Source organism: Haliotis asinina, chromosome 1 (genome assembly GCF_037392515.1).
Source record: "Haliotis asinina isolate JCU_RB_2024 chromosome 1, JCU_Hal_asi_v2, whole genome shotgun sequence".
NCBI classification, from domain to species: Eukaryota; Metazoa; Mollusca; class Gastropoda; order Lepetellida; family Haliotidae; genus Haliotis; species Haliotis asinina.
This window is the reverse complement of record NC_090280.1, coordinates 74,580,720-74,606,361: the sequence shown is the minus strand read 5'-3', so window position 1 is coordinate 74,606,361 and position 25,642 is coordinate 74,580,720. Positions and strand designations below refer to the sequence as shown.

At 41.4% G+C, this 25,642-nt stretch overlaps 1 protein-coding gene across 1 annotated transcript in view; it reads right to left on the bottom strand.

Moving 5' to 3' along the window:
- Positions 1–6,462: 6,462 nt before the first annotated feature.
- The window catches only part of LOC137297094 (uncharacterized), a 34,365-nt gene continuing 15,185 nt past the window's right edge, over positions 6,463–25,642 (bottom strand). Inside the window, exons 30-52 of the mRNA XM_067829081.1 lie at positions 25,065–25,224; positions 24,770–24,840; positions 24,273–24,430; positions 22,541–23,746; positions 21,984–22,078; positions 20,824–21,357; positions 20,190–20,367; positions 19,683–19,867; positions 18,796–19,493; positions 17,171–18,618; positions 13,789–17,042; positions 13,090–13,380; positions 12,765–12,875; positions 12,208–12,352; positions 11,886–12,025; positions 11,702–11,775; positions 10,472–11,327; positions 10,078–10,148; positions 9,689–9,827; positions 9,244–9,322; positions 8,732–8,865; positions 8,147–8,226; positions 6,463–7,529 (exon numbers count right to left, since the gene is read on the bottom strand). Coding sequence (XP_067685182.1) covers positions 6,678–7,529; positions 8,147–8,226; positions 8,732–8,865; positions 9,244–9,322; positions 9,689–9,827; positions 10,078–10,148; positions 10,472–11,327; positions 11,702–11,775; positions 11,886–12,025; positions 12,208–12,352; positions 12,765–12,875; positions 13,090–13,380; positions 13,789–17,042; positions 17,171–18,618; positions 18,796–19,493; positions 19,683–19,867; positions 20,190–20,367; positions 20,824–21,357; positions 21,984–22,078; positions 22,541–23,746; positions 24,273–24,430; positions 24,770–24,840; positions 25,065–25,224 — 10,959 coding nt within the window. The 3' untranslated portion in view covers positions 6,463–6,677. The remainder of the gene's footprint in view (positions 7,530–8,146; positions 8,227–8,731; positions 8,866–9,243; positions 9,323–9,688; positions 9,828–10,077; positions 10,149–10,471; positions 11,328–11,701; positions 11,776–11,885; positions 12,026–12,207; positions 12,353–12,764; positions 12,876–13,089; positions 13,381–13,788; positions 17,043–17,170; positions 18,619–18,795; positions 19,494–19,682; positions 19,868–20,189; positions 20,368–20,823; positions 21,358–21,983; positions 22,079–22,540; positions 23,747–24,272; positions 24,431–24,769; positions 24,841–25,064; positions 25,225–25,642) is intronic.

The following is a 25,642-nucleotide window of genomic DNA, read 5'->3' as shown; positions in this document are numbered from 1 at the left end:
CATGGAATATTGATGGGTGGGGCATGAAACAACAAACAAACAACACATTAGTCACACTTTGGGGGGTAGCATTTTGTAGGGCAACGAGGACATTATTTCTTGTTCGTCTTTTTGTCATCAAGGTGACTTTGTGGCCGACATACATCAGCCTACATAGAAAACATGACGTGTGGTAAAATCAATATGTTATCCAGAGGTTTTGCCATTTACACCAATTTGCTTCTGACCCACACAATGATATCTGTACAAGTACATAAGATGTTGAAAGTTTAGATACGTTTGGAGAACTTTTGTCTGACACTTAAGTGATCAATTATATACTTTTGTTCCTTTGTACCAACACAAGTATGAAGTACTTTATCACTTTAATTTGGTTCACACTAACGATACTCGTGCCTCTGAAAACTTTGACAAATAGGTCGAGAAATAATCACCATAGCATTGGATATTGAGATCCACATTTTACCAATTATCAAGTAGTAGGCAAAACAGTAAGAATATTTTTGGGAACACATGTCAATTCAGAATTTACCTTGCTGTATTGCTTTAGATATTATACATCAAAACAAATGTCTTTTATGTTTTCTCCCAAGGCAAAATGCGCAAATAAGTAGGTGCAGAAGAGAAAAAAATGTACAAATATATCAGCTGAAAACATCTGGTCAGTGTATATGATTCAGGAAATGTGTTAAATCAGACAAATAGCAAATTGCCTGAAAGTAAGCCGATTTATTTGACAGAATGACTGAAAGTCAATTTCAGTGTGTATTATCATTATTAGTGTAACATTTAACTTTTAGAGAAAAACCTGAGACACAGAAACATCTTTATTATTATTAAACAATATTCTATTGTTCCAGAACATTAAAACATTGGGTGTTTGCGCACATTCTGTTTGCACAAGGGAGACTTTCGTGGCCCCTGCTTTTGCATTTACACCAAGCTTTATAGAACCTCGTTTGTTGCACACTGATTGCCACTCTTAGAAAAGTAGCTTTTGGTGAAACCCTGCCCATCACATTTTCCAATCACACAGCCTTATGGATTATCTTGAATTGTCCAAACTTTGGTTGATTATGTTGATTTTAAACCCGTTACCCTACTTCCTTTAGGAGAGCTCAGTGGATCTGTATCTTAAGCATGACTTAATTAGCAACAATTTGGCCGAAAATATCAAATAGTTTATAATTGACTCATTTTACACATTGACTGTAACATACACATAGTAAATTATCATTTTTCTAAATTTATTATTTCATATGTACGTGGAAACATCATCGTAAGTAGATCAGGTGGGATGGCACTCAAGATGGCGTGGGACTAAAAAACAAGTTTGAAGGTTGTACAGGGGGAGCGCCGGGGGATATTGGACAAGGATGATCACGCATGTGATAACGGTATGACACAAAACACATTGATAGATGTCGTGATACCGATAAATGTCAAGGGCACAAAAACCTAAATCGCGGCAAACAAGGAAGTGTGTTAGTCGTGGCAATACATTTGTCAGCTCTCGTGTTAAAAGAAATCCACTTGAATAATTTATCAGTTTACATTTCAAGGTTGCTAAGATCAAACTGATCATAGTCGATCATGAAATTTTGACGTAGTCAGATACTAAGGTGTATCTGAACTTATTTTAAGTTAAAGAATCAAACTTATAAAGATACTGTGTCTCAAGTGTTGGCTGAGGGGAGGCAGGTGTTCTTTATCAAAGTTGAACGAGTGTGCATGCGACATACAAATGTCAAATCACAGCTATGTCATTTGGTCAAGGATCTGCACTTGGTGGAACCTCTTCCTTCTAATACTTACACTAACCGTTTTCTTGATGGTGGCTACCTGCCATTTTATCTGATATCAGCTTGATTGTAAGATCAATCAGCTTCAAAGGTCGGCAATCTAACCCTCTCTGCCACCGCAGCGTCCACACAAATGCCATACATAACTTAACAGTTCGATGACTTTGTATGCCACCTAAAGAGACACTTTGGGGATGTAGGTTTGAATCCCGGTTGAGACACACTAGGGAAAGTACATGATTTTCTCATTCCAAATATTACATACATTTATCCATGGCATGTGATACATAACAGCGTATGGTATGGATTTACAACGTACGTCTTTACACCATGACGTTTCTGGGCTACTCCTTGTCCCGTCATCAGGTAAATGGTCTCTCAAGCAACAACAAGGATATGAAGATCTGGTCAGCTCGCCAACTCGCACCCGTGAAGATCCGGAGTAGAAAAGGCCTTCAGCAACCCGTGCTTGTCACAAACGGCGACACTGCCTATTGTAAGGGGCGACTAACCGCTGACGTACCTAACACATGTCATCGGCTCACAAATGTGCAGATCGATGCTCATGATGTTGATCACTGGATTATCTGGTCCAGACTCGATTATTTAGAGACCGCCGCCATATAGCTGGAATATTGCCGAGTCTGGCGTAAAAGGAAACTCTCACACCCACCCCAGCCAACTTGCTATAGATATTAATTGAACTGCGTATAAAAGACTATGGCTATATCGAACTACAGTGGCTCATTTGAAGTCGTTATTATTGTAGTGTACTGTGTGGCACATTGGTTTTTTCGACCGGATTCTACCCAAAAAAATTCTAGAATATGTACTGAGAAACTGTAATCCCTAGAACACTATGTTACACTTGACCACTTCCTGAAAGGCGCTGTGTGCTCACTGGTCACATGTGAAGTGACTCGACTGAATCGGCCATCGCGCCGCCAGAGAATATACTCTCACACCAACAGGAACACGTTTTAAGGATTGACTTCTTCTGTATTGCATTAGATGCAAAGTTTCTGTGGGGAAACAACATTGTCGTCAAATCAGTGATGAACAGCATCATGCACAAGGAGAATATGAAGATGAACTGAGTTTACACAGCTGACTGACAAAGATTGATGTACAGTGTGTTCATGTTGCTCAGTGTTGTAGTGCTTATACGTAATAGGTTTGTAGACAGCTGTGAAAACCTAGTAAACCATTCCTTGTACGTGTCGTATAAGGTCAAGCATTCATCACAATAAACACGTTGTTCCTGGGGGCGCACACGTGAAGGTCTGGGGTAGAATTGGCCTTCAGCAACCCATGTTTGCCACAAAAAGCGTCTATGCTTGTGTTAAGAGGCAACCAGCGGGATCAGGTGGTGAGGCTCACTGACTTCGTTATTTACAGACCGCTGCAATATAGCTGGAATGTTGCTACGTGTGGCGTAAAAATCAACTCACTCACTCACTCACTTAATCCTGGTGGCGCGTCACTTTAGGGTCCATTTTACTTTTCAAAACTCGACGTTTCCATGACAGTCTTTGTCGAGGAACACTTCAGCAGTGCATGCCTTTCGTGTCTTCAACCTTTGGTTGACAATCTGGCGTGTCCTTTCTATGAAACTTTCACAGATACGACTCCTGGTCCAAAGATATTTATTGAGGGTTGTAGCTTTTGTGGTTAATGTTTTAAAATGTTTCTTGCGGATGGCATATCTAAATTTGACGCATTATTCAGTTATTATAAGTTACGTCTAAAACCGATTGAAATACTTATGACTAAGTCGGAACTGTATACTGGGTTTGTACTAGAGATGGGTTGTTGATTTCATTCACAAAATATTTTTCGACACAGGTAGAGTCAGGGTATATTTATATTTTTTGTTTGGGGATGATGCGTGTTTTGTTATATGAACCGCTCATAATGATGATCCGGGGTAGGTTAGGTCTTCAGCAACCCATGCTTGCATAAAAGGCGACTATGCTAACGGGATCGTGTGGTCATATGATATATAAGTTTGCTTTCTAAAACCTTCCTTAGAACTGACAATGATAAAATGTGCACCAGGATGTCGATATAAACTCATCAGACCCGTAAAGAATTGGTCAGACTTGGTCATTAGCAAACCATGATTATCATAAAAAGCGACTATCGAGTTCGAGTGGTCAGACTGCTCAGATCGATGCTCATATTATTGATCACTGGATTGTCAGGTCCATAGTCGACTATTTAAAGGTATTTTGTAGGTTCGAATCTCGGATGAGGCACACTACAGACAGTACAGGAGTTTGTTATCTTAAATATTTTAAATATCTGGTCCAGCCCACTTGCATCCGTGAAGATTCGGGGTAGAATAGGTCTTCAGCAACGCATGCTTGCCATAAAAGGCGACCATGCTTGTCGAAAGAGGCGTCTAACGGGATCGGGTGGTCAGACGCGATGGCTTGGTTGACACATGTCATCGGTTCCCAATTGCGCAGATTGATGCTCATATTGTTGATCACTGGATTGTCTGGTCCAGATTCGATTATTTACTGACCGCCGTCGTATAGCTGGAATATTGCTGAGTGCGGCGTTAAACTAACCTCACTTACTCACTCGCTAACTCGCAGTGGTATTGGAGAAATCTTTCGCACAAAAACTTATCTTGTTTAACGATGAAGAACACTTTCTCATAACAGCGTGCGAAAGTTGTCAGATAATGAATATTCTTCGCACACAGCGTTCTCACCCTACGTTATCTACAGTTGGGAAACACTCACAACTTGCAAAATGGGAAGATAAACGTGAAACAGATTATAGTATAAAAGAATAGAAATGCTCTCAAAAGACTATAATTCGAGCTTGTACAAATTTAGACGTTAGATGGTTCCAATATTCTTTTGAGTATCGAATCTTGCCCAACAAACCTATTTCGGTTTAAGATGGGATATATAGAGAGTAAGTTATTCTCATTTTGTGAAAATGCACCAGAAAGCGGAATTCATATTAACTTTTACGACTGTTCAAAATCTGAAACATGTAGAATCAATGGATAAGAACGAAAACAGATATCACGTCAGAAATCATATTTGGATTCGCTGAGAAAGGAGCGATGTCCTTAATTTCCTGATAACACTCGTCTGACTCTGTGACGGAGTGACACCTACGACAGGAGGGGAAGAAGTCGGGGACTCACGCTCATTTTGGCTAAGTTTTAGCTCTCTCAGATGTATCAACGCATTTGATGGCAACAAGTGAAACTGACTTTGTTAATTGGGTTGTCATACCATCCCGCTTTGCCTAGCCCTCCCTTCTTTATCAAGTATGGCTTCATAAATGAAGTTGTACTGGTGAAACATTGGTCAGAGACAGGACTTTATTGTTATGTTATTGTTTTCAATACCACAACGTTTGCTCCCACTGTATGTTACTGAGTATGTATTCGTATCTGACGAAGTTTAATATAAACCATACAACTTGGTTTCAGACAAAATGATTTGGGAGGATAATGTACCAAATATTATGACAATATTAAAGACAAAATTAATTGTTCACTGTGGGTACTGTGTATGCATCTGGTCATATGGTAGGGGTAAAGTAAATATGCTGAGATTATATACAGTGGAAGCTGTCAAACCGACATCTGTTCAATCCGGCATAAAATGTCAGTCCCGTCTGTGGCTTCAACACTCATCATCAGCTCTACAACCCGGCACGTTGTCTAAACTGGATTATTTCTTCAGTCCCGATCAGTGCCGGCTTCCACTATATGTATATTTTGTATTATTCGTTTTGTATTTATTAATTTTGTATTATCTTTTAAAACTGTCTTTATCTCAGGATTGAACAAAGCGTGGGTATTCTTCATCGCTGTCCAGATCTGTAGCCACATTACTACAACAGTGAATTATATATCTGACCAGTGGCGTTAAAATTAACCATAACCACACGGAACTGAACAGTTAAATATACTGACATTTGTTTTTTGTTTGTTTGTTGTTTAACGTCACACACGCTAGTATTCCAGCTACAGGGTGGATGTCTGTGCATAATCGAATGTGGACCAGGCAATCCAAGGATCAACATAACATGAAAATAGATCTGGGATACAATGACGTGTCAACAAAGTCTGCGAGTCTGTGTCCGATCTGGGATACGATGACATAAGTAAACCAAGTCAGTGAGTCAGTGAGTCTGACCAACTCGATGTCCTCAAAAATGTCAGCTACATGGCAGTTTATTGTAAATAATTCAACCTGTATCAATCCAGTGATCAAAAGTATGAGCATTGATCTAGGATACGATAACACGTGACAACTAAATCAGGAAGTCTGACCATCCAGTGCCAGCAAACTATGTGACGTTGATCTGTAGATGGTCGAATCTGGACCACGTAATCCAATGATCAACAGCATGAGCATTGATCTAAGGATTTGTGGTGAGATGACATAGGTCAACAAGGTCGGAGACCCTGACCAACCAATCCCGTTAGTCGCCTCCTACGAAAAACAAGCTTTGTTGAAGACCAGTTCTAAGAGGAATCTTCATGGGGAACCTGTCCAGTGAATCAGGACATTTGTCAGACCAACCAGTCCCCGCTCCCCACCCACCTCTTTTCCATCAGGATTCCCTTCACCAGCTACTACACTGACCTTCACATGCAAAGAAACGAACATGAATAAGAAGATGCAGTGCAAGCTTTTATTCGTTGAAATTTACATTATCTAAATGCAATCATGTTTCTTTCTTGAAAATTTATCACTATAAACATCTATAAAGTATATTTGGTTATGTAAACCAATGAATATGTATATCAAGTCATGCAATTTTCTCTAATAACACAGTGCGTGATAAAACATTTTTGAGCTATGTGATAAAGAGGTCCGTGAACAGTGGGATTCTTTAAGCCGTGCGCCATGCGTTGACTTGATCAACACACACACTTCCAGCTTGACAGGATTTGTAAGAAACCCTAGCGTTCAGACTCAGCAGAACCTGTGCTCCACCCTTATCCTTAACAGTCACCGTGTACATCAAAGTGCCCTTGAACTGTGACGGTACACGCAGAGCTAGGTGGGAGACTTTCTTTTGTGGAAGTCGTTTGATGTCAGAGAGCTTGTTGGTCCAGATAGAATCAGGTAAAGAAGTTGGTTCTACAACAAAGTACTGATCCGTCTTGTTCAGGCTTATTATCTGGTACGTGAACTCATCCTCCTCGTCCCAGTCTGCCGCGACGACGTTGCCAAGGTCAACGGCAGTTGTTTGGTACGGGATCGGTCTTGTAATGTCCAGCTCCACATTGTCGTTGTTCTCTACTCGGAACATGCCACTGTTTGGGGGAAGGTAGTAAATGAGAGGCGGGTCATTCACTGCAGTTACAGTAATAGTAACGGTATATGTTTGAACATTTGGCTTGACACCATCTCCGGGCACCTCCGCAAGCTCAATCCCGATGTAATCCAAACCGTTGTAGTGAGGCGCTGGTGAATAGAACAGACCACCTGTGGAGCGAACGTCAGCGTAGCCATGTTTTGGGCGCGTTGTCAAACGGAAAGTGAATTTATCACCCTCAGGGTCTTTTGCCTTGATTTGGTGATTTAGTGAATGACTTTCCTGAACGTAGATGACGGTGTCCTCTAGAATTGGTGGGGTGTTCACAGGGGTGTCCTTGACGGCAAATACTGCCACGTGTATAGATACGACTCCGCTGGTGGCTTTGGTGAGGTTCATCTGATCGAAGAGAACTGGACACAGCTGAAAAAATCAAAGGAACACAGCAATATACAATGAATTTATACTTGGAATAGTGATGTTGCCTACCCTTTATGATTAATATGCTCTGGTGCTATGTAGTCAACATCAAGCAGAATTTATGCTGATGAAATGCTGTCACACACCGCCTGCTATCAATATTGCTCGATTCATATATACGCCCTAACACTTTCCCTTACTGTCCTAATATGGTCTTCTCCTCTCATTATTGCTCTATCACCAACTTCAATACATAACACGACTATGTGTACGATCCGCTTCTGTCAAAAATACGATACCACTTAAATATAACACACGCACACATACGCTCAATAATTTTACGCTATAACCTAGTAAAATGAAATGCACGCTCAAATGCTCTCTATATCACTATCGTCTCCCGTCAATTTTATGCTATAACCTACTAATATGAAATACACTCTCAAATATTTTGAATAACTATATTCTCTCCTGTCAGTATTGTGCTATAACCTATATTGTACTGAAATATAACACCCTGACATTATAATTGTTCCGTCAAAATTACGCACATGCCAAGATCATTGTTGCTCAATAGTATTCAGGTTCTCTTTTTGTACTACATCTCAAGATGCACTTACAGACACTTGGTACTGGTACTCTGTCAGAACAGTTGACTTCGTTCTGTTACACACATCAGGTAGTTGATACCAGGCACCATCTGAACCAAACAAATCAAGGGAATATCGAAGGTTTGATATATTATCATCTGTGCATGAAAAGAACATGTGTAATCAATTGTAGGGTTATACAGCATCCTGCACTCATATAGCACCATGTGTTCTAAACTGATGACAAAACAACTCCTTCCCCTTTGAAAAGAATTCATTTCAATGTGTTTGTCAGAGCTGGCCGTGGGGTAGCCTCGTGGTTAAAGGGTTCCTTCGTCACGCCGAAAACCCATGTTCGGTTCGCTTCCTGGGTACAAATGTGAGGCCCATTTCTGGGGTACTCGTCGAGATGTTGCTAGATTATTACTAAAAGCGGCGTAAAACCATACTCACTCAGTCAGAGATTACTTTCAGTTCTCAGAGGGGTACACAAAGTACCCAAGGCTGACCACCAGTTGTCAGAAACCCATTGTTTTGGAGAAAAATGACGAGATGGGCGGCCGCGGAGGTCGCTGACTTTGTGCGATGGAGATGGTTGCGACACTATAAGCTTACCACTGGTTTTGAAGAAAAGTTTCACACTGGTCGTGTTGTCATGGGCCGATTTAACTCTCATATCGACATGTGTACCATTTAGGTCTTCATGTTTGACATTCATTGTCAGCGGTGTGCCGAGTTGCTCAACGAACCTAAAATACAGCGGAAATATCGTTATGTTCATTAAATCGCGATAGAAATATCCAACTTTATGACAGACGCACTTTAAACAGTCAAACTAAAGTGAGTGAGTGAGTGAGTGAGTGAGTTTAGTTTTAAACAAATTAGACGTGTTAACCACACCCACACATTGTGACCGAGATAAGAGGATAATAACTGCAATCATTCATGTATTTATTCTGTACATTAAACTTTAGTCAGCCTAATACCAGGCTTTCAGAAACAATGCATCTATACGGAACGGCAAAAAGAAAGGCAACTAAATAGAACCCATAACCAAGAACGCTTACTTCATTTTCTCGAACCATTTGCTGTTCACTATATTTGCATTTAACAACTGGTCTACGAACCTTCCTCTATTGTTTCGGTCTGCGTTCGAGTTCATCTGTTCAACAGTAACTTGGTCAGCTGTGGAGATGTTCACTTTTCCTAAACAACAAAAGGGATAAGTATAAACAAGCGGCAATGCATAATATTCAGTGGTAAGATGAAATTAATGTTTGTTGCTTAACACAACACTCAGTAGTATGTATTCCATATGATCTGTAAATAATCGAATCTGGATCACACAATCCAGTGATCAACGCCATGGCCATCTGTCTAGGCAGCTGGGATACATTGGCATGAAACAACCAAATCAGCGAACCTGACCACCCTGTCCTGTTACGACAAGCAAGGGTTGCCGAAGATCAATTGTAACCAGAATCGCCACAGGACGATGACGATCAGGACACATGGTCATATTGCCATCAGCATGGCACCATTAGACATTATTCTCCTCCTAACAATTCAAACCTGTTGCTGTCAAGACCATATGGTCCTCTGTGGCCTTAGAAGAGTCCAAAGCCAGCGAGAAGATTCCATCTCTGGTGAGAGATACACTCCTCCCCTGCAAGCCTGAAGCTCCACCTTGTATCGATCCTTTCCCCAGGAACTGCGTACAATCATTCCAAAATGATCAAATGCCAAATTGTACAAGGAACCGTGGAAATAGTAGGTGCTAAAAAATCCGATAGCAAAAAAGCATCAACGAGATTTGTATTTGTGCATAGACCGAAGTTAGTAGAGCTAGTCCAGTAACTTTTCCCTTGTACATTAACATTCTAGTTCATTGTGCATCCACGTCAATTATTCACACCAGTAGTGAATGTGGTGAACATAATCAAAAGATACTATGCCCTTACATCGTTCCTGAACAACTGCGGAGGTGGTGTGAGCATCTTGTTCCCTGCTTGGTGGTCGTTGAAGACTTTGGCTGCAGAAAGAACATTCAACGCATTTATACAATATGTTTCAGAAAGACTTTTTGTTTCTCCTACCAGCCTCATCACAAAATATAGGGTCTGTAATGTTGCCTGAATGACTAAAGCGTCCGCTCGTCACGCCGAAGACTCAGGTTCGATTCCCCACATGGGTACAATATGTGAAGCTCATTTCTGGTGTTGCCTACAGTGATGTTGCTGGAATAGGGCTTAACACGGCGTAAAACTAAACTCATTTACTCACAGACTATTGTTTCAGGGAAGAACGCATGTTTCATGCTGTTCATTTTATCAGTCGATGTATGAGTGTGCTTACCGTTATCACGTTTCAGGCCCTGTGTTTTGATTGCGTCACAAACTTGACCTTGGCACGAACCCTTCTTGACAGATATTTCTAAGGATATGAGATTACTGTGAACCTTCATATCGTCTTTGGCTCGGAACTTGATGGTTTTATTATGTTGTGAATTTGCAGGCACGGTGACCCAAACCCCATACACCAGGTTAGACTTTTCTTTGTGATGGCTGAGCTTGCTTAGAGCTTTCACAGATTCAGTCTGGGTGGTGTTCTTCAGTTCGATGTTTACCTCCTTTGCAGCTGCTGAGTCAAATACAATGTCAAGAGTGTCAACGTCTCGATCAGACAGAATAAAGAACCCTAGGAGTTTCCTGGTCGAGGTGCTTGTCGAAGATGAAAGTTCAACATTCACAGTGGCATCAACGTCTGCATCATAAACGTCATCATTGGGACTGATGAATCGTAGTTCTGGAGGATCTTCGGTGCAGAGGACCTGGATGTTGATGTCCTGTACGACACTGTATGGCTTGGCTCCAAGAGGAATGTTCTGTTCTTTTGCTTCTACCGTAACAGAATCATCTCCACAATAGTCTGGTTCAGGGGTATACGTAAGATATCCATCAGCTGTAAGGAACGCCTTTCCATGCTGTCCTTGGGCCGTGAGAGTAAAGGAAATCTCGTCATCCTCTCTGTCCATTACATCAATGTATTCTGTCAGGAGCGCGTCTTCGTCGGTTGTAATTGTCTTTGTGATGACTACTGGTGGTGTATTCTGAACATCCTTGTCTATTTCAAATACGCTCAGGAGCTGGGGTTGTCTAATTGTGATATAATCTTTTGCGTTTATGGATTGTCTATCGCCTTGGAGACACAACTGAAATTACATACATACATACATACAAGGTTATTTATAACTACAGCCCGTTTCCCTCAAATGCGGACCGATGGAATGCATAATAACTGGAAAACTATTGAACAGTTATATTGCTATACTCAGTGAAACGCTGGTCATAACGAAAACATAGAATTGTTCTGAGAAGTCATAGTCGTTTAACAAACTATCTCATTGACACAGTTCACTGTTGGTACTAGGGATGGGTTCGAGGAGCACGAGCACAAATTCGGACAAATGTGTTGATCCATGAGCCTGTGCTGTGCCGTCTCCATCCTTTCACTCGACTGAACTTGTAACTAAAAGCAGTTTATTCATTCATTTATTCATTTTGAAACAGGAGGATCGTTTGCTACCTTTCCCATTGTACTGCTGTTTGCAGAGCTGCTTTTGGGGCAGTGTTCCTGGGCGAGTTCCCACTCCTGTGCATCTGCAGACACATGCATACTTATGATATTTACATATATTCAATGCAAAAGGATGCACGAGGAAATGACACTTTTATTTTCAATAGGATGTGCATATGTTGCTATGCCATACCTTTATTCCAAGCAAGCAGGGCGACGCTCTTGTTTGCATCTTCGGGAATTACACCATGAATAGTGCCATCCATCAGTGGGTCTACTAATGCTTCGGTGGCTGGGGAGATGTAGAATGTCAGTCCCGACGACTTCCTGATCCTGTTTCAATGCGGAAATCACACAATTAAGTTCTACTCTGCCATAACCCCGTTCTCCATAAACATCATTTAGTTTACGACATGGCGTAAATTAATATTGCCAGTGTGTATGTCAGCTAGGTGTTAGGGGCGATTGCCGTCATTGATGTTTTTTGCGTTACTTTGATCAGAAAGTTTCCATACCGCCCATACAGAAGCCTTGAAGTAGCTTGCATTGTTTCCAGCGGGTCAGTAATGTAAGGAACGTATTCTGCAGTTGCTGCACTTCCATAAATCATGGAAACATCAGTTGAGTTTAAACTGCCAATTAGGAGACTTCCGTTGTAGCCTGTAGAGGAAACACGTGAAGAAATATTTAACATCAGTTGACTTTAAACTGCCAATTAGGATACTTCCGTTGTAGCCTGTAGAGGAAACACGTGAAGAAATATGAAAAATCAGTTGAGTTTAAACTGCCAATTAGGAGACTTCCGTTGTAGCCTGTAGAGGAAACACGTGAAGAAATATGATACATCATTCGATAGAATCATATGTCCGCTAATACATGAACCATTAGCCATTGCAATGAACCCGAAACATATTTTGATCTGAAACCTCAGGGCCTGTTGGCAAAGGACACTGTGCAAGTGCATACGTAAACTCAGTTATTACATATTCTAATTTAATTAACGATAATGTAATTGCTACACATTTTAAACCATAATTACAATCAAAATAATATTTCGGAAGAACAGCGTTACCTTTAACAGTCAGTTGCAGACTTTCGTTGGTGCCACCTGATGATGCATTAATCACAACTGTCTTTATGGTGCTGTTGTGATCCTCAAGTTCAACAAGAATATCACCCTTTCCTGAAACGACAATGTAACAATAATTCTGAACTTATTTGGTGAAAGCTGCCTTGCTGTCAAACTCATAGTAATGCAACTGATTTAAAATGATTTGCTATATCTACAGAATCTATTTACGTCATCTGTCAAAGTGAAATTAACAAAGATTCCTTCCCCGTTTTCACCTCGTAAATTCATTAGTAAGGCTTGAAGTGAAGAAAAGCAAGATACTGACGTTTTATGCAGACTGGTTGAGTAGACACAGCAACTGCCACATGGGAACGGCTCACTGCATTGAGACTGTGATAGTAGCATCTGCCTGGCTCCAGCATCAGGAAGGATCCGTCTGATTTGGATATATTGGTGCCTGTGTTGTTGGTGTTGTAGTCACTTAGAGAGATGTTCGTCAGTTTTCCATCGATCATCAGTTGCCCCTGACTAATGGATATTTCGGAATCTGCTGGTGTTGCCACTTTGATGATGGGGAAGACGTCATCAGTTGCGGGGACAGTGCCAATTGTCCATTCTGAAACAGCGTAATTTACAATATTATACACAGCATTCGGATATGATGTTTTCTTCCAAATAAATATTATAACTAATATTGCATTACTCATGTTTCAATAACATAACCAAAACAAATTACATATAATATATTAGTTTGCATTCTAAACCCTTCCTTATAACTGACACTGATACAATTACATCAGGATATCGGTATAAACTCAACAGAATTGGACAGAATTGGTCATTGGCAAACCATACTTATGATAAGTGGACACTAACGGGTTCGGGTGGTCAGACTTCAGACTGATATTCATGCTGTTGATGTTTGCATTGCCTGGAGTCAGAGATTAACGACTGTTGCCATATAGCTTGGATATTGCAGAGTGCGGTGTTTTACAACCAAACCACCAAACAAACATAAACTCACCATAGTACAGGTTGTCATATCCGCCGTGTATACTGACACCGATGCTGCGTTGTGATGGACTCAGCGAAACGGCCTGTTTTGTGTACCCTGAGGTGAAGAGACTGTGTGTGTAGACGCTAGAGACAGCAGGTGCGCTCATCATGACCGTCACATTGCATGTCGTGTTGGCAGATAATCCTGCTGAATTTATAGCTGTCACCGTGACGTAGTACGTCTTGCCATCTTCCAGGATCGCATGCTCCAGTGTCAAACCAACTTTTCTCTTTAATTCAACCGATGTTGCATTCAGAATATCGTTCCCGCCTTCCTTATTGCCGATCTGCACTGTGTATTCTGCTATTTCACTGACATCTTCATTGCATTCCCAAAAAGCCCCAACACTGTTATTGGAGCCAATGAAGGTGGTCGGTTCGTCCAGAGAATGTTGAGGATCAACACACATCATATAATCGAATTGTGGTGGAGTAATGTCAACTTGGAAAGCATTTGACATCACAACCGTCGATTGATTAGCGAAGTTCACGGCTTTTACGCTGACGTAGTATGTTGGGGCTTTAAAATCCATCACTGAGGAGTTTGTAACTTTATTGCCAGATAATTTTTCGCTGTGGTCCAAAGTTAGGTTCTGCAGTTCCAATGACAGTATAGACAATACAGTTGATGACACGGTGCAGTTTGGATCACAAATTTCCATACAGCCATTCATGCATGGCAGACAATACGTTGATTCCAAAGTGAAAGGAAGCACATTGTCCACATGGGATTTATTTGTTCCAATTCCAACCCATATCTCTTTCAGTCCACTTTCTCCATCATAGAACGGTGTGCCATGTAAACATCCTTTGTCAACTGTGTCAGGTACAGCCAGATAGCTTAGTACAGCTTGCGTAAAGAACGGATGAAGAGGGTCTCCAACAGGAGGCTTGTAATCATTGAGATTGTGTACACGGTAGATGATATTTGGCTTTCCAGAAAATGTGTAACCCTCAATATCTGCTTTGCGATGACCTTCGATGAAAAGTGTTGTTCTCCACGTTCTCTTCACATTCTCAGTGTCTTTCATGAATCGCAGGCTGATTTCATACACATAGTCTGATGGATCACCAGGCAAGTCAAACCAGGATTCTGTTTCCTTGCTATCATCCTTCAAACAGATTCGCCCTTTCCAAGCATGGGTAACATCATCATAACCATAGAAAAACACTGCAACCCCTGGTGATGACAGGCACTGAATTACATCATCAGTTTCATTAGAAGTTGTATTGACGTCTTCAGGCACATCGTTGTCATCATGTCTTGGCATTTCCTTCAGGACTGGAGTTTGATAGGTCGATATATCAGAGAACTCAATATGTAGGGAAGTGATGACATTCTGCCCCTTAGCACTTAATAACTTGAATGTGTAATTTCCTTCTGCCAGTGTGTCCTCAAGCTGAAGAAATAACCCTCCACGCACGATATCTCTTAGATTTTCATCATATGTGAGGGCTATCCGTGCATACTTATCAACCAGAGCAGAGGAATTCGATATGTCCGTTCTGTCAAGGAACTGCCAAGGTTCCTCATTTGAAAGTTTGGGGAAGATCTCCTTATTTCGTTTGCATTCTGACCCTTTCCTGCTTCTTGCAACTGCTGTTCGCAGAGCAACCCTGTCGTCTTCACTCTGGAAGCTTCTTGATGTGTGCCAGTCTCTGCCAACTTTCACGGTTCCTGCTTGTGGCCTTGAAACATCAATAAGGATGGGAAGTGTTGCAGCTGTAGTGTTAAGACCAGCCCCGTTGATGGCAGTTATTGTAAACGTATACATCAGGGTGAGTGTTAGATTTAAGCTGTAAAGAGTAATGTCTGACGTATTGTGAACATCCATCACTTTTACAAGTTTCTTCGATTCCTGCTTGCATGGCATTTGTGAAAACAGCTCAATGTGGTATGTCTGAATACCACTTTCAGTGTCCTCAAAGCCATTCCAGTGTAGGGTCACCTCGTCTCTCCTGCTGATGTACACAACCCTTGTACTGTAACCTCCTTGTACAGATATGTGACCTTGTGTAGGTGGAGTTGTGTCAATGGTAACAGGACCCTGAGAAACTCCAATGCAAGAGTCAACCTTGTCATGGGCAATGACTGTCAAATAATATGAGTGACCTTGTTTGAGAGCAAGATGGTGCATATGCACAACAGTGTCAAGTCCCGCGGATTGGAGCGATGCATTATAGTTGTTGGAAATGGCCGTCATCAGCGATTTACAGGTAGTAGTATTACCTGGAAGAGCAATATTGTCCTTGCTGATTCCAACAGTGTATTCTGTGAGTCCAACATCAGAGTAGAAACCACTCCATGAGACCTTCAGATCTTCACGGCTATCACTGTACTTGCTTACGTCAATGCTCCCGGGAGATATGTCCAAATCATATCCAACTTTGATGCCATCAGAGTAAGCTTCTTCAAAACTCCCAGCCTTGCTGTAGGCACGTACTGTGACGTAATATGTTATCAACTTCGCTGTCAGTGTCAGGTTTTTGAATGTGCACGAGGTGTTCAGGTGAGCAGTTTCAAAGAAGTGGACGTTGTAGCGTGAAGCTGGGTTCTTGACATCATCACCAATTGCAACTTCATAGCGATCGATCTGTTGAGTCGCATCTGTACTATTCGGTTTACCGAATGCATCCCAGTTAGCTGATAGTTCTGTTGTGGAAGTCTGGTAGTCTATATCTTTTTCTGCTCCATCTCTGACTGCTCCTGGGTGTGGTGGTTCTATAAGAACGGTTACACCATCAGTGTGTGCGACGTGAATTCGCCCTATCGCATCTGTTACACGTATCACGTTGATGTAGGTAAACCCTGCTGTTAGACGAAGTTCATCGCTGAAGAATGTTCCATGAGACTCTGGTATTGATGTGAAATCTTGGAATGCAGTCCAACTAACTGTCATGATCTGCCACTCCGCCTTCATCACAGGGCAGCCGCTTGTGTAATGCCAGTGACCTTCCAAAGCAGAGAGACTTGTCTGGAAATCTTTGTCATTCTCTCCGGAGCCATCCGTTACTGTAAGGTGCGGGTTCGGGCTAACTACCACTGCTTCCGATGTTGCAGATGCCGAGAGACCAGCCCTGTTTAGACATTCTGCTGTTGCATAGACTTTATCTTCTGGTTGTAGAGACAGTTTTCCGAAAAAAATGACAGTCTCTGGTTGACCAGTCTTCATTCTGTGAACATCTGTTGATCCTGGCTCCCGACCTAGTCCCACTTCACATCTAAAATACGAAAACAATACTGATGAAAATATGCACAACGCATACAAAAGGTGATATAATGGATGTTCTTAGTATTGTCATACATTGCATTGTCATAATCTTTTGAGAACTAACACAAAGTTAAGTACCTGCTTATTCCGGTGTCAGGGTCTTCAAATCCAGATATGATGACTTCAACAAAGGAGTTTGGTACTTGGCATTGCTGATGAGTAGTTTTAGCTTTCGTTCGGTCATTGGTGACAATCAAAACTTTACCAGCTGTAGGTGTTGTTGAATCGACGACGACTTCCCTTGTCAAACTAGTTTCCTTTTTCATTGCATTTGCTAGGTGAACCGTGACAAAAAATTTATCCACTTTTACCCTGTCAATGAATCTAAAGGTGTCCGTTTTCCATGATCTCTTTTGGAGCGGTATGTTTTCAAAGGAAGACAATGAACATGGAAGACCAGCCTCACCAAGACAGATACTGATAGCCTCCATGTGACTCTCATGTTCCTTTGCCTCATCCCAAACACATTCTATCCTAGATCGCATGCTGGATATTTCCTCTGTGCATGTGAAGTTGACCAGTTCGGGTGGAGTTGAATCAGGAATCAAGGCAATAGATTCCCATGTGGCACTGTTCTCAGCATTGTCCGTTGCCTTGATGGTTATGAAGACTGATGATCCTGGCTTCAGAGATAGCCCCTTGACGCTCTTTTCATTCTGAGGACTACATTTGTGGATGTCATCCTCATACGGGTAGGATCCCAAGCATACATGGCTGACATTGACTCCAGAGGGATCAGTGATATCAGGCATTACTTCAACTATGTCGGTTTTATTCTGGAACACAACTCCCCAGGCCTTTACATCTGGGATTGTGTGGCCTTTGATATTGGATGCCTTGATTGCAGGTCCTTGTGTGTCGACAAGAATACCATCAGATGTTGACACAATGTGCTCCTCGGGACATTTATGTCCGGTTCTTGCTCGAACTGTCGTGAAATACTTTACACCTTCAAACAGCTGTATGTCAGTCTGTCCAAAGCCTGATGATTCATTAGTTTTGACAATACCAAAGCTCGTGAAAGGCACGATGTCTGTCACATAAGGCTCAGTTCCAATTCCCCACTCATAGGCCACAATACCACAGGCAATACTCTGGAAGCCAGCAAAAGACATCGCAAAGGTTGATCTATCATGAAGGAAGTCTGCATCAACAAAACGTTTCCTCCCATCATATATCACACCTGGTACGTTTCCGGGTAGGAGTTTGATTGGCCTGGAGATAAGCAGATTGGACTCTGCACCTGCACCGTTCTTTACCTTAATCTGGATGAAGTAATAGTTTCCACTCGTTTGATAATCAATAAGGTTCAGATGTTTCAGTGTCACCTCGCTTGTGTGTGAGAAAGTGAGAAATCCATTGGTAATGGATTGATCATGTTGCGAGGTTCCAATGGCGACATATATCTCAGTGATGCCGCTCTCCTCATCACTAACCTTCCAGGAGATTGTCATTTTGGATTTGTCTGTATGGATCAGTTTTCCATCTTCAATTTCCTCATCCTCTTTCATTGGTCCAAGGTGGATCTGAAACATGTCGAATAATATCAATACATTGATGAAGCTATGAAAATGGTGCTTACATTTTCAACATTACGTTTTCCCCTAAATTATCAGATTGTATAATTATCCGTACTATCAAGTAATGGGAATATGGAGACAATCATAATTTTTAGAGTCTTCATCACAATTGTGTACACGAACCTTGTCAACTTCAGGAGGTGTTGAATCTATCACCACACCCAGAGAATCAACACTTCTTGACATCTTGGCCTTATTGACAGCTATTACGTGGGCAAAATAGCGTGCCCCATCCACAAGGGTAAGACTTGTCAAAGGATATGACATTTGTCCACCCGTTGCGGGTATGTCCTTTGCTTTATCTGTCGAGGGCCAGATTCGTCTCTTCATGCCAGCATAGTCCTCAAAAACGGAAACCATATACTTCTCAATACCGGATTGGGCGTCCTCAAACTTCCATGACAGATGAAGTGCTGCCTTGTCCAACTGGTACTCCTGTTGCCCATCATTGTCGTGAACAAAGTAAGCTACTGGTGGTGTCAAGTCTAATGTATAGCCATTGGTTGTGGATTCTACACTCTTCCCTGCTCCATTGAATCCTCTGACCTTTGTATGCACAACATCACCTTGCTTCAGTTCTAGTGTTTTCTCGTTCATGTAGTAAAACAGGTCATCATGGGTTGGTAAGATTGTGTTAGTCTTCCTGTGCTGATTGTTGATGTATATGTCTACTTCGTACTTAACAATTCCACTCTCAGGATCAGAGAAACCTCCCCAAACTGCCTGAATCAGCGCTTGTTCTGATGAATAAGAGACATCATGTTTTGCATCATCCCCATCTTTGATCCATCCCTTTACTGGGGCTGTGATGTCCACCAGGACTGTGAAACAGATTTAAACGAAACACATTATTTCAATCATATTTTTCATGGGATTTGTAATACTTATAGGACGAGTGGAATGTGATATAGTCCATTGTCAGTATTGATGGGGAATTAACTTTAGCGTTTACAAAATAATGAATAAAAAATCATGTTCTTAAAAATGATATCTTGTATGGATTTACATACCTCCATTTGAAGTAAAATTAACCCTCTTCATGTTCAGCGCCCCATTGAACGCTATGACGGTTGAGTAATACGTGGTTTTATGAGTCAGTAAAACACTGCTACAGTCTTTGTGCACCGAACGGTCCTCCGTTTTGAACTTGACAATGTCATCCGAACCAGGCTTTGTACCAACGCCCCACAAGTACCTGAAAACAAATATGTATTGTTTCTGTATATGGTTCTTCAGTTTCTGTCTGTTTCAAAGAAGCAGTTAAAGTTTATTCGTTGCTTAAGATACTCACACCGCCAATATGTCCTGCTTCTCTTATGATAAGTCAGACCGAAATACTCATTACTAATGATCTGTGAATAATTCCACAATGTGATGTTCTGACTTATAGATCACGGAAGTGAAATAAATACCACACAAAATCGTAAAACGGTATATCACTACTCTTCAACAAAAACACTTATGGTAAAAGGATAAATGCATTAACATATATTGTGAACACGGCAGTAGACACATGCCTCTTAATTCCAGATTCCGAGTCATAGAAATTTTCCCACTGAGCGCAGATGATATGTGCATCTGCTTGGTAGTCCGCATCTATGCCAACAGTACTTCCGTCGTTGATGATACCAACTGCTGGAGGAGAGTCGTCAACAATGATTGGCTCATTAGCATGACCACTTGTAGAAAGCCCCACTAGACAAAATAGAATGGTGAGTGAGTGAGTGACTGGGGTTTTACGCCGCTTTTAGCATTATTCCAGCAATGTCAAAACAGGGGACACTGTGTGGGTGAGTGTGGGGTTGAGTGAGCAGTTGAGAAGTCTCTCAGAGAGTGATTGAGTGAGCCTTTCAAGGAGTGACTGAGGGAGTGGTTGAGTGATGCTCTCATTCAGTAATGAGTTGAGTGAGTGGTTGAGTCATTGTCTCAGGGAGTGGTTAAGTGAAGGGTTGAGTGATTCTCTCAGGGATTGGTTTAGTGAGTGGTTGAGTGTGGGAGTGCTTCAGAGGTTGAATGAGTGATTGGATGACTGAGTGGTTACATGAGTGAGCTAGTGAGTGATCGAGTGCAGAGTCCAAGTTTCATGGACATGAAAACCAAAGGTAGACAGAAAGAGGGGTCTTCTTCTTGACAAGAAAAAACTCGACATACCATTGTTGGTAAGCCGAATTCTGGGCCAGGCAGCAACTCCTTGCTTTAGGTGAAAGTCTTCAACAAGTACATATGGTTTAGGGTCACCAAGGGGTTTATATTCTTCATAGGGCCGCAATTTCACATCATTTTGGGTAGATCCAAGCCCAAAGTGGACATGGGCGATTTCTGAGAGAGGATCTGATCCATTGTAGTACAGTCCGAGGAGCTCAAAATCGCCATCAAAGAAGACGTCATCTATGCCATTGAAGATAGGAGGCGTCGTGTCTACAATGAGCGGTGTTGAGTGGCAAACTGTAGTGACAAGGGCACCTCCATGTATGATGTTGTTGACAGCTTGAACTGTGACGTAATGAGGCCCATCAGAGAGGTGAAGGCCAGAGGTCAGCCCGCTGTATGTCCACTCATCCCTGCTGGGTATTTTAGAATGAGGATCGTTGTAGTCAACTACGTCGTGTGAACATATAGATGTGCCAGCTGCCCAAGTGTAACCATAGATACCGGTCTCGTTGTCATGGAAGCCATCCCAGTTTCCTGTGTTAAATATTCATGTTGTGGTCAGAGAATTGGTTATTAAATGAAAGCATATGGCAGCTGAAGTTTACTGAGAAAACAAATACTAATATTCCTTTTTGACGAGGTATATGTAAAATGATATTATGGTTACAACAATCAAGGTCTTTCTGGAGCTTTGATTCAAATTTGCACTCCAGCTATATGGCAGCTGTCTGTAAATAATCGAGCCTAGACTAAACAATATAGTGATCAACACCATTAGCATCAATCTGCACAGTTGGGATACGATGACATTTATCAACCAACTCAGCGAGCCTGACCACCAGGTCCCGTTAGTCGCCTCTTACGACAAGCGTAGGTAACGGGATTCTAGCAGAAAAAAACATCTTTGACCAGTAATTAAATTTGAGAATTATGTCATACGACCTACTATGATTTCTCCAAATGAGATTTTTGGATGAAACATTGACTTGTCTTTGTATGTAATGCAATCTTTAGGGCAGGATATGCCCATCTTATCTTTTTGGCACTTGCATATGATATACTCGGAGTTGTCTAGTTGGAAATGTTGCTTCCGTATTATGGGGCATCAGACTTTACACGTCACATGTAAAACCATGAGTCATTTTAATGTAAATGTTTACCAGCAATAAGGTTGTTGGAAAGAGTATATTTTTCATCATACAGATGTTTGTGTCCGTTGAAGACAGTACCACCATCAGTTCCATCAGTTATTTTCCTAAACAGAGAAAAGGAGATGAGAATTTATTTTGCAAAATGCACATTTTGCAAAACTATTTGTGCAACACATGCAGGAACGGGTGAATGGGCACCATTCCATCAAGCATTCTCAATTCTTTTAAGAAAACTAATCTGAATTCTAATCCCCAAATCAGTCAATACTGAACCGCATATAATATAGGCTCTGTCATCACGTCACCAAAGACATAATAGCGTGTGTCAGTGAAGATGCAGCATGCCTTGGGTTGATGTCAACAAGCAACGGCACTGCATGACTATATGCCAAAAATCATGCACCATGTGTAAACGTCATAATAAATATGTATTGAAAAATGCGGCATTTAACTTCTCAATAAATGTATTGCACTTTGTATGAAGCACAAGTACTTGATCCCACTGGTATCCGTTAATATGTCATGAATTATGATTCAAGCCACCTGTTAGGAGCAAAACTACTCACCTGTGATTAGGAAGTTTTGACAATTCCTTGCAACTCTGGAGAATGGACGCCGAGCAGCCATCGAATGTTGTTTCATCCTTCGTGGAGTTCCCGACAGGCCCAGGACTTGGAGGCGTCAGATCTATTAATGTTCCGTGCGAGGTCAGATGGCTCTCATACCCAAGTTCATTGGTAACATGGGTGTTCATGAAATATGTCTCCTTGTGTGTTAAGTTCAGATTTTTGAAGATTTTGTAATGCTTCTGACCAACGCCAAGTCTTTCAAAGGACTTGTAGTTTCCATTATATCTGAGTGCAGCATTTGGGCCTTCCCCGACGGAATGGAGCTCACACTCCTGAGAATTGTATTCAAAATCAAATGAAACACACTTTTGACCGAAATCAATGCACTGTTTAGCACATTCATAGTCAAACTTAGTTTTTAAAGTTTCCAGGGGTTCAGCAGTCAGACTTCCAGTCTTTGGCAGGGAGAAATATTTCAGTTCTGTTGGTTCTCCTGATCTCACAGTGGTTTGTTCAAGAGATATGGGTTCCCAAGGTATGATCTCGCTCCCCTGTGATCCAGAACTGAACCCGAGAGCTATCTCTTGCTGAGGATCGACTATACTGTCATCCAGCACTACCACCGTGCCTCCAAGTTCGAAAGGATTACTCGATATCCTGAAATCTTCATCAACTCTACCATCTGGAGGTGTGTTGTCGTACGTTTGCAGCATGCATTGTGTCTTAGCCTCCCCGCCTTCACTGTTCCTGGCCTTCAATGTCCAATACAGAGGAACACCAAATGGAAGCTTCATAGGCACCATAAGTGTGTTCCCAGCCATTTCCGTCCAGTCTACTGCATCAGTACCACCTGAATATGTCCCTATAGCATAGAACATCTTTACCTCACTGACATCATCATCGGATGTAGCCTTCAGAATGAACGCAGTATCTGATGGGGAGCGTCCTTTGATCTGCGTTACCTCACAGCCGCCCTCGTCAGCAGATCTCTTGCTTCTCTTGCCAACGGAATTCTTGGAAAATGTTGGCGGCGATGCGTCACTCCCTTTGTGTGGCGTCGTGAAAATATTCCTCTTAATTGTGGGTGTCGAATAGGACCAAATATTGCCTCTGTACACGGTGACAGTTACAAACAACAGTCTCAGCTTGGCGTACGCCTCAAGTTTTAGGGCTAGAGGTACCATCTCCATATCCATACGAGCACTGCAAACATGAAAGACAGACGTAAATAAATATTTTTTCAACCAAGCATCACTACCAGGGGTGGTTTTTAAAACACGTGTCAAATAAAAGTGTAGACGTCATTAACAGTGACTCGAACGCGTTGACCAGCGTCTAGACGTCCAGTGGCGTGTTGTCGTTAAGCTCTCGTTACCCGAACCATAGCTGCTACGAGTATGTTCAGAGAACAAGTTAACGATTGCCTTTCAAACCGGTAATGTAGGCTTGAATGCATGCTCGAAGTACGATTTAAATGTCGTCTTTGTGCGAGGTCTTCTCTTTTGACAAACGAAAACATTTCAAACCTCAGTCTAAACCAATATCATTTTGGACAATACAGGCTATACGACCATGATTCAAATTTTTCGCGAACTTGATTTCGGGTGTATATTTAAAAAAAATGAAGGTTCCAATGCACCATTGATATTATATGCAGTTTCCAATATTACGACGTTTCTTTTGTACTCAGTGTACTCCTTACATATATAATTTCTGAAAGATATCTTACGTCACATCCAGTGGGAATTTCGCAAACCCTAACGTGCCACCAATCGGAAACTTGGTCTGCATGATATAGCCAGTCAATTTGATTCCTCCATAGGCAAACCCTATGTCAATTCCCAGACTCCCCCAAACGTTGATGGAAGCACTGGGTGTCAGCTTCCCCTGGAATATATTGAAACGGGCCATTTTGATTTTAAATATATCTGAACTAACTACTAAAAAGGGAGAATCACACAACATGAAAAGATATTCTCTCGTCACGTTGAAGACAAGGTCCGATTATCCACATGGGTACATTTCTAGGGTACATGAATACTCACTCACTCACTGAATATTGGTCGCCGTTGACCTACTCGTGTGTTTGCAGCACAGGTTGACAAATTGAATAAGATGATCGATGCATGGATAGATGCTCATTGTGCATATGCTCTTGATTCAGCTGTATGCATCGCCTTACGAAGTCAACAAAGAAGCACACTTTGTATCACATAGGGCCCTTACCTCCAACTTCATGCTCATGAAACATACTCCAAGTTCAATTTGAACGCCAACAGTGCCACCAGCACCAAATCCTGAAATCCAATGATTACATTCTTGAGTTGTCTGTTGAAGTCAACTGCATACCGCATCAGGTGAACAAACTATGAACACTATGAACAAAATGCATTCAAATGCATCTCTTTGAGAACACAAATGTCAAATTGATACCACAGAAATCTGGCCAGGAAATTGTTTATGCAAATTCATTGTTTTGATCTAAGTTTGAATATATTCAGAAATGAGGACAAATGCGTACCTAGTGTCATTGGAATTGGCCCGACCATAAACAGATTCTCGAATGAAAAAAATGTCAGTTCAATAGGTTGTAATGGGATTTCTCTGCGACTGCAACTGTCTTTCTTTTCTTTGAACTCCTGTTGCAATGCTCTTAGGGGATTCTTGATGGTGTCAAACAGCTGAAAGGTACAACAAAAAGGTATACAAAACGCCGGCAATCATTTGATAAATGAAAATACCAAACTGAAAATAATGCTAGTTGTTCGAATTTATCAGGATAACTTCAAATAGAGTGATGGCATCAAAATGTCGCATCAACAAACACCTTCTAAAACCTATGTTTAAACTGTTCCTGAATGTTTACCATAAAATTGCCTTTAGTACCTGAGACTCGGACGGACCCATCAATCATATTCTTATACAAGGTTCTTTGGGTCGGTTTTGACTGACATATCTTTTTATGTATCCGTTTCAGTGACACTCTAATACTTGACTAGGAACTTACGTATTTTCCAGGGCGAATGATCTATAATTCTAAATTCTTAAAACCTAAGATATTAATTACTATTTTCGATTTAATGACATTATTCATATAAT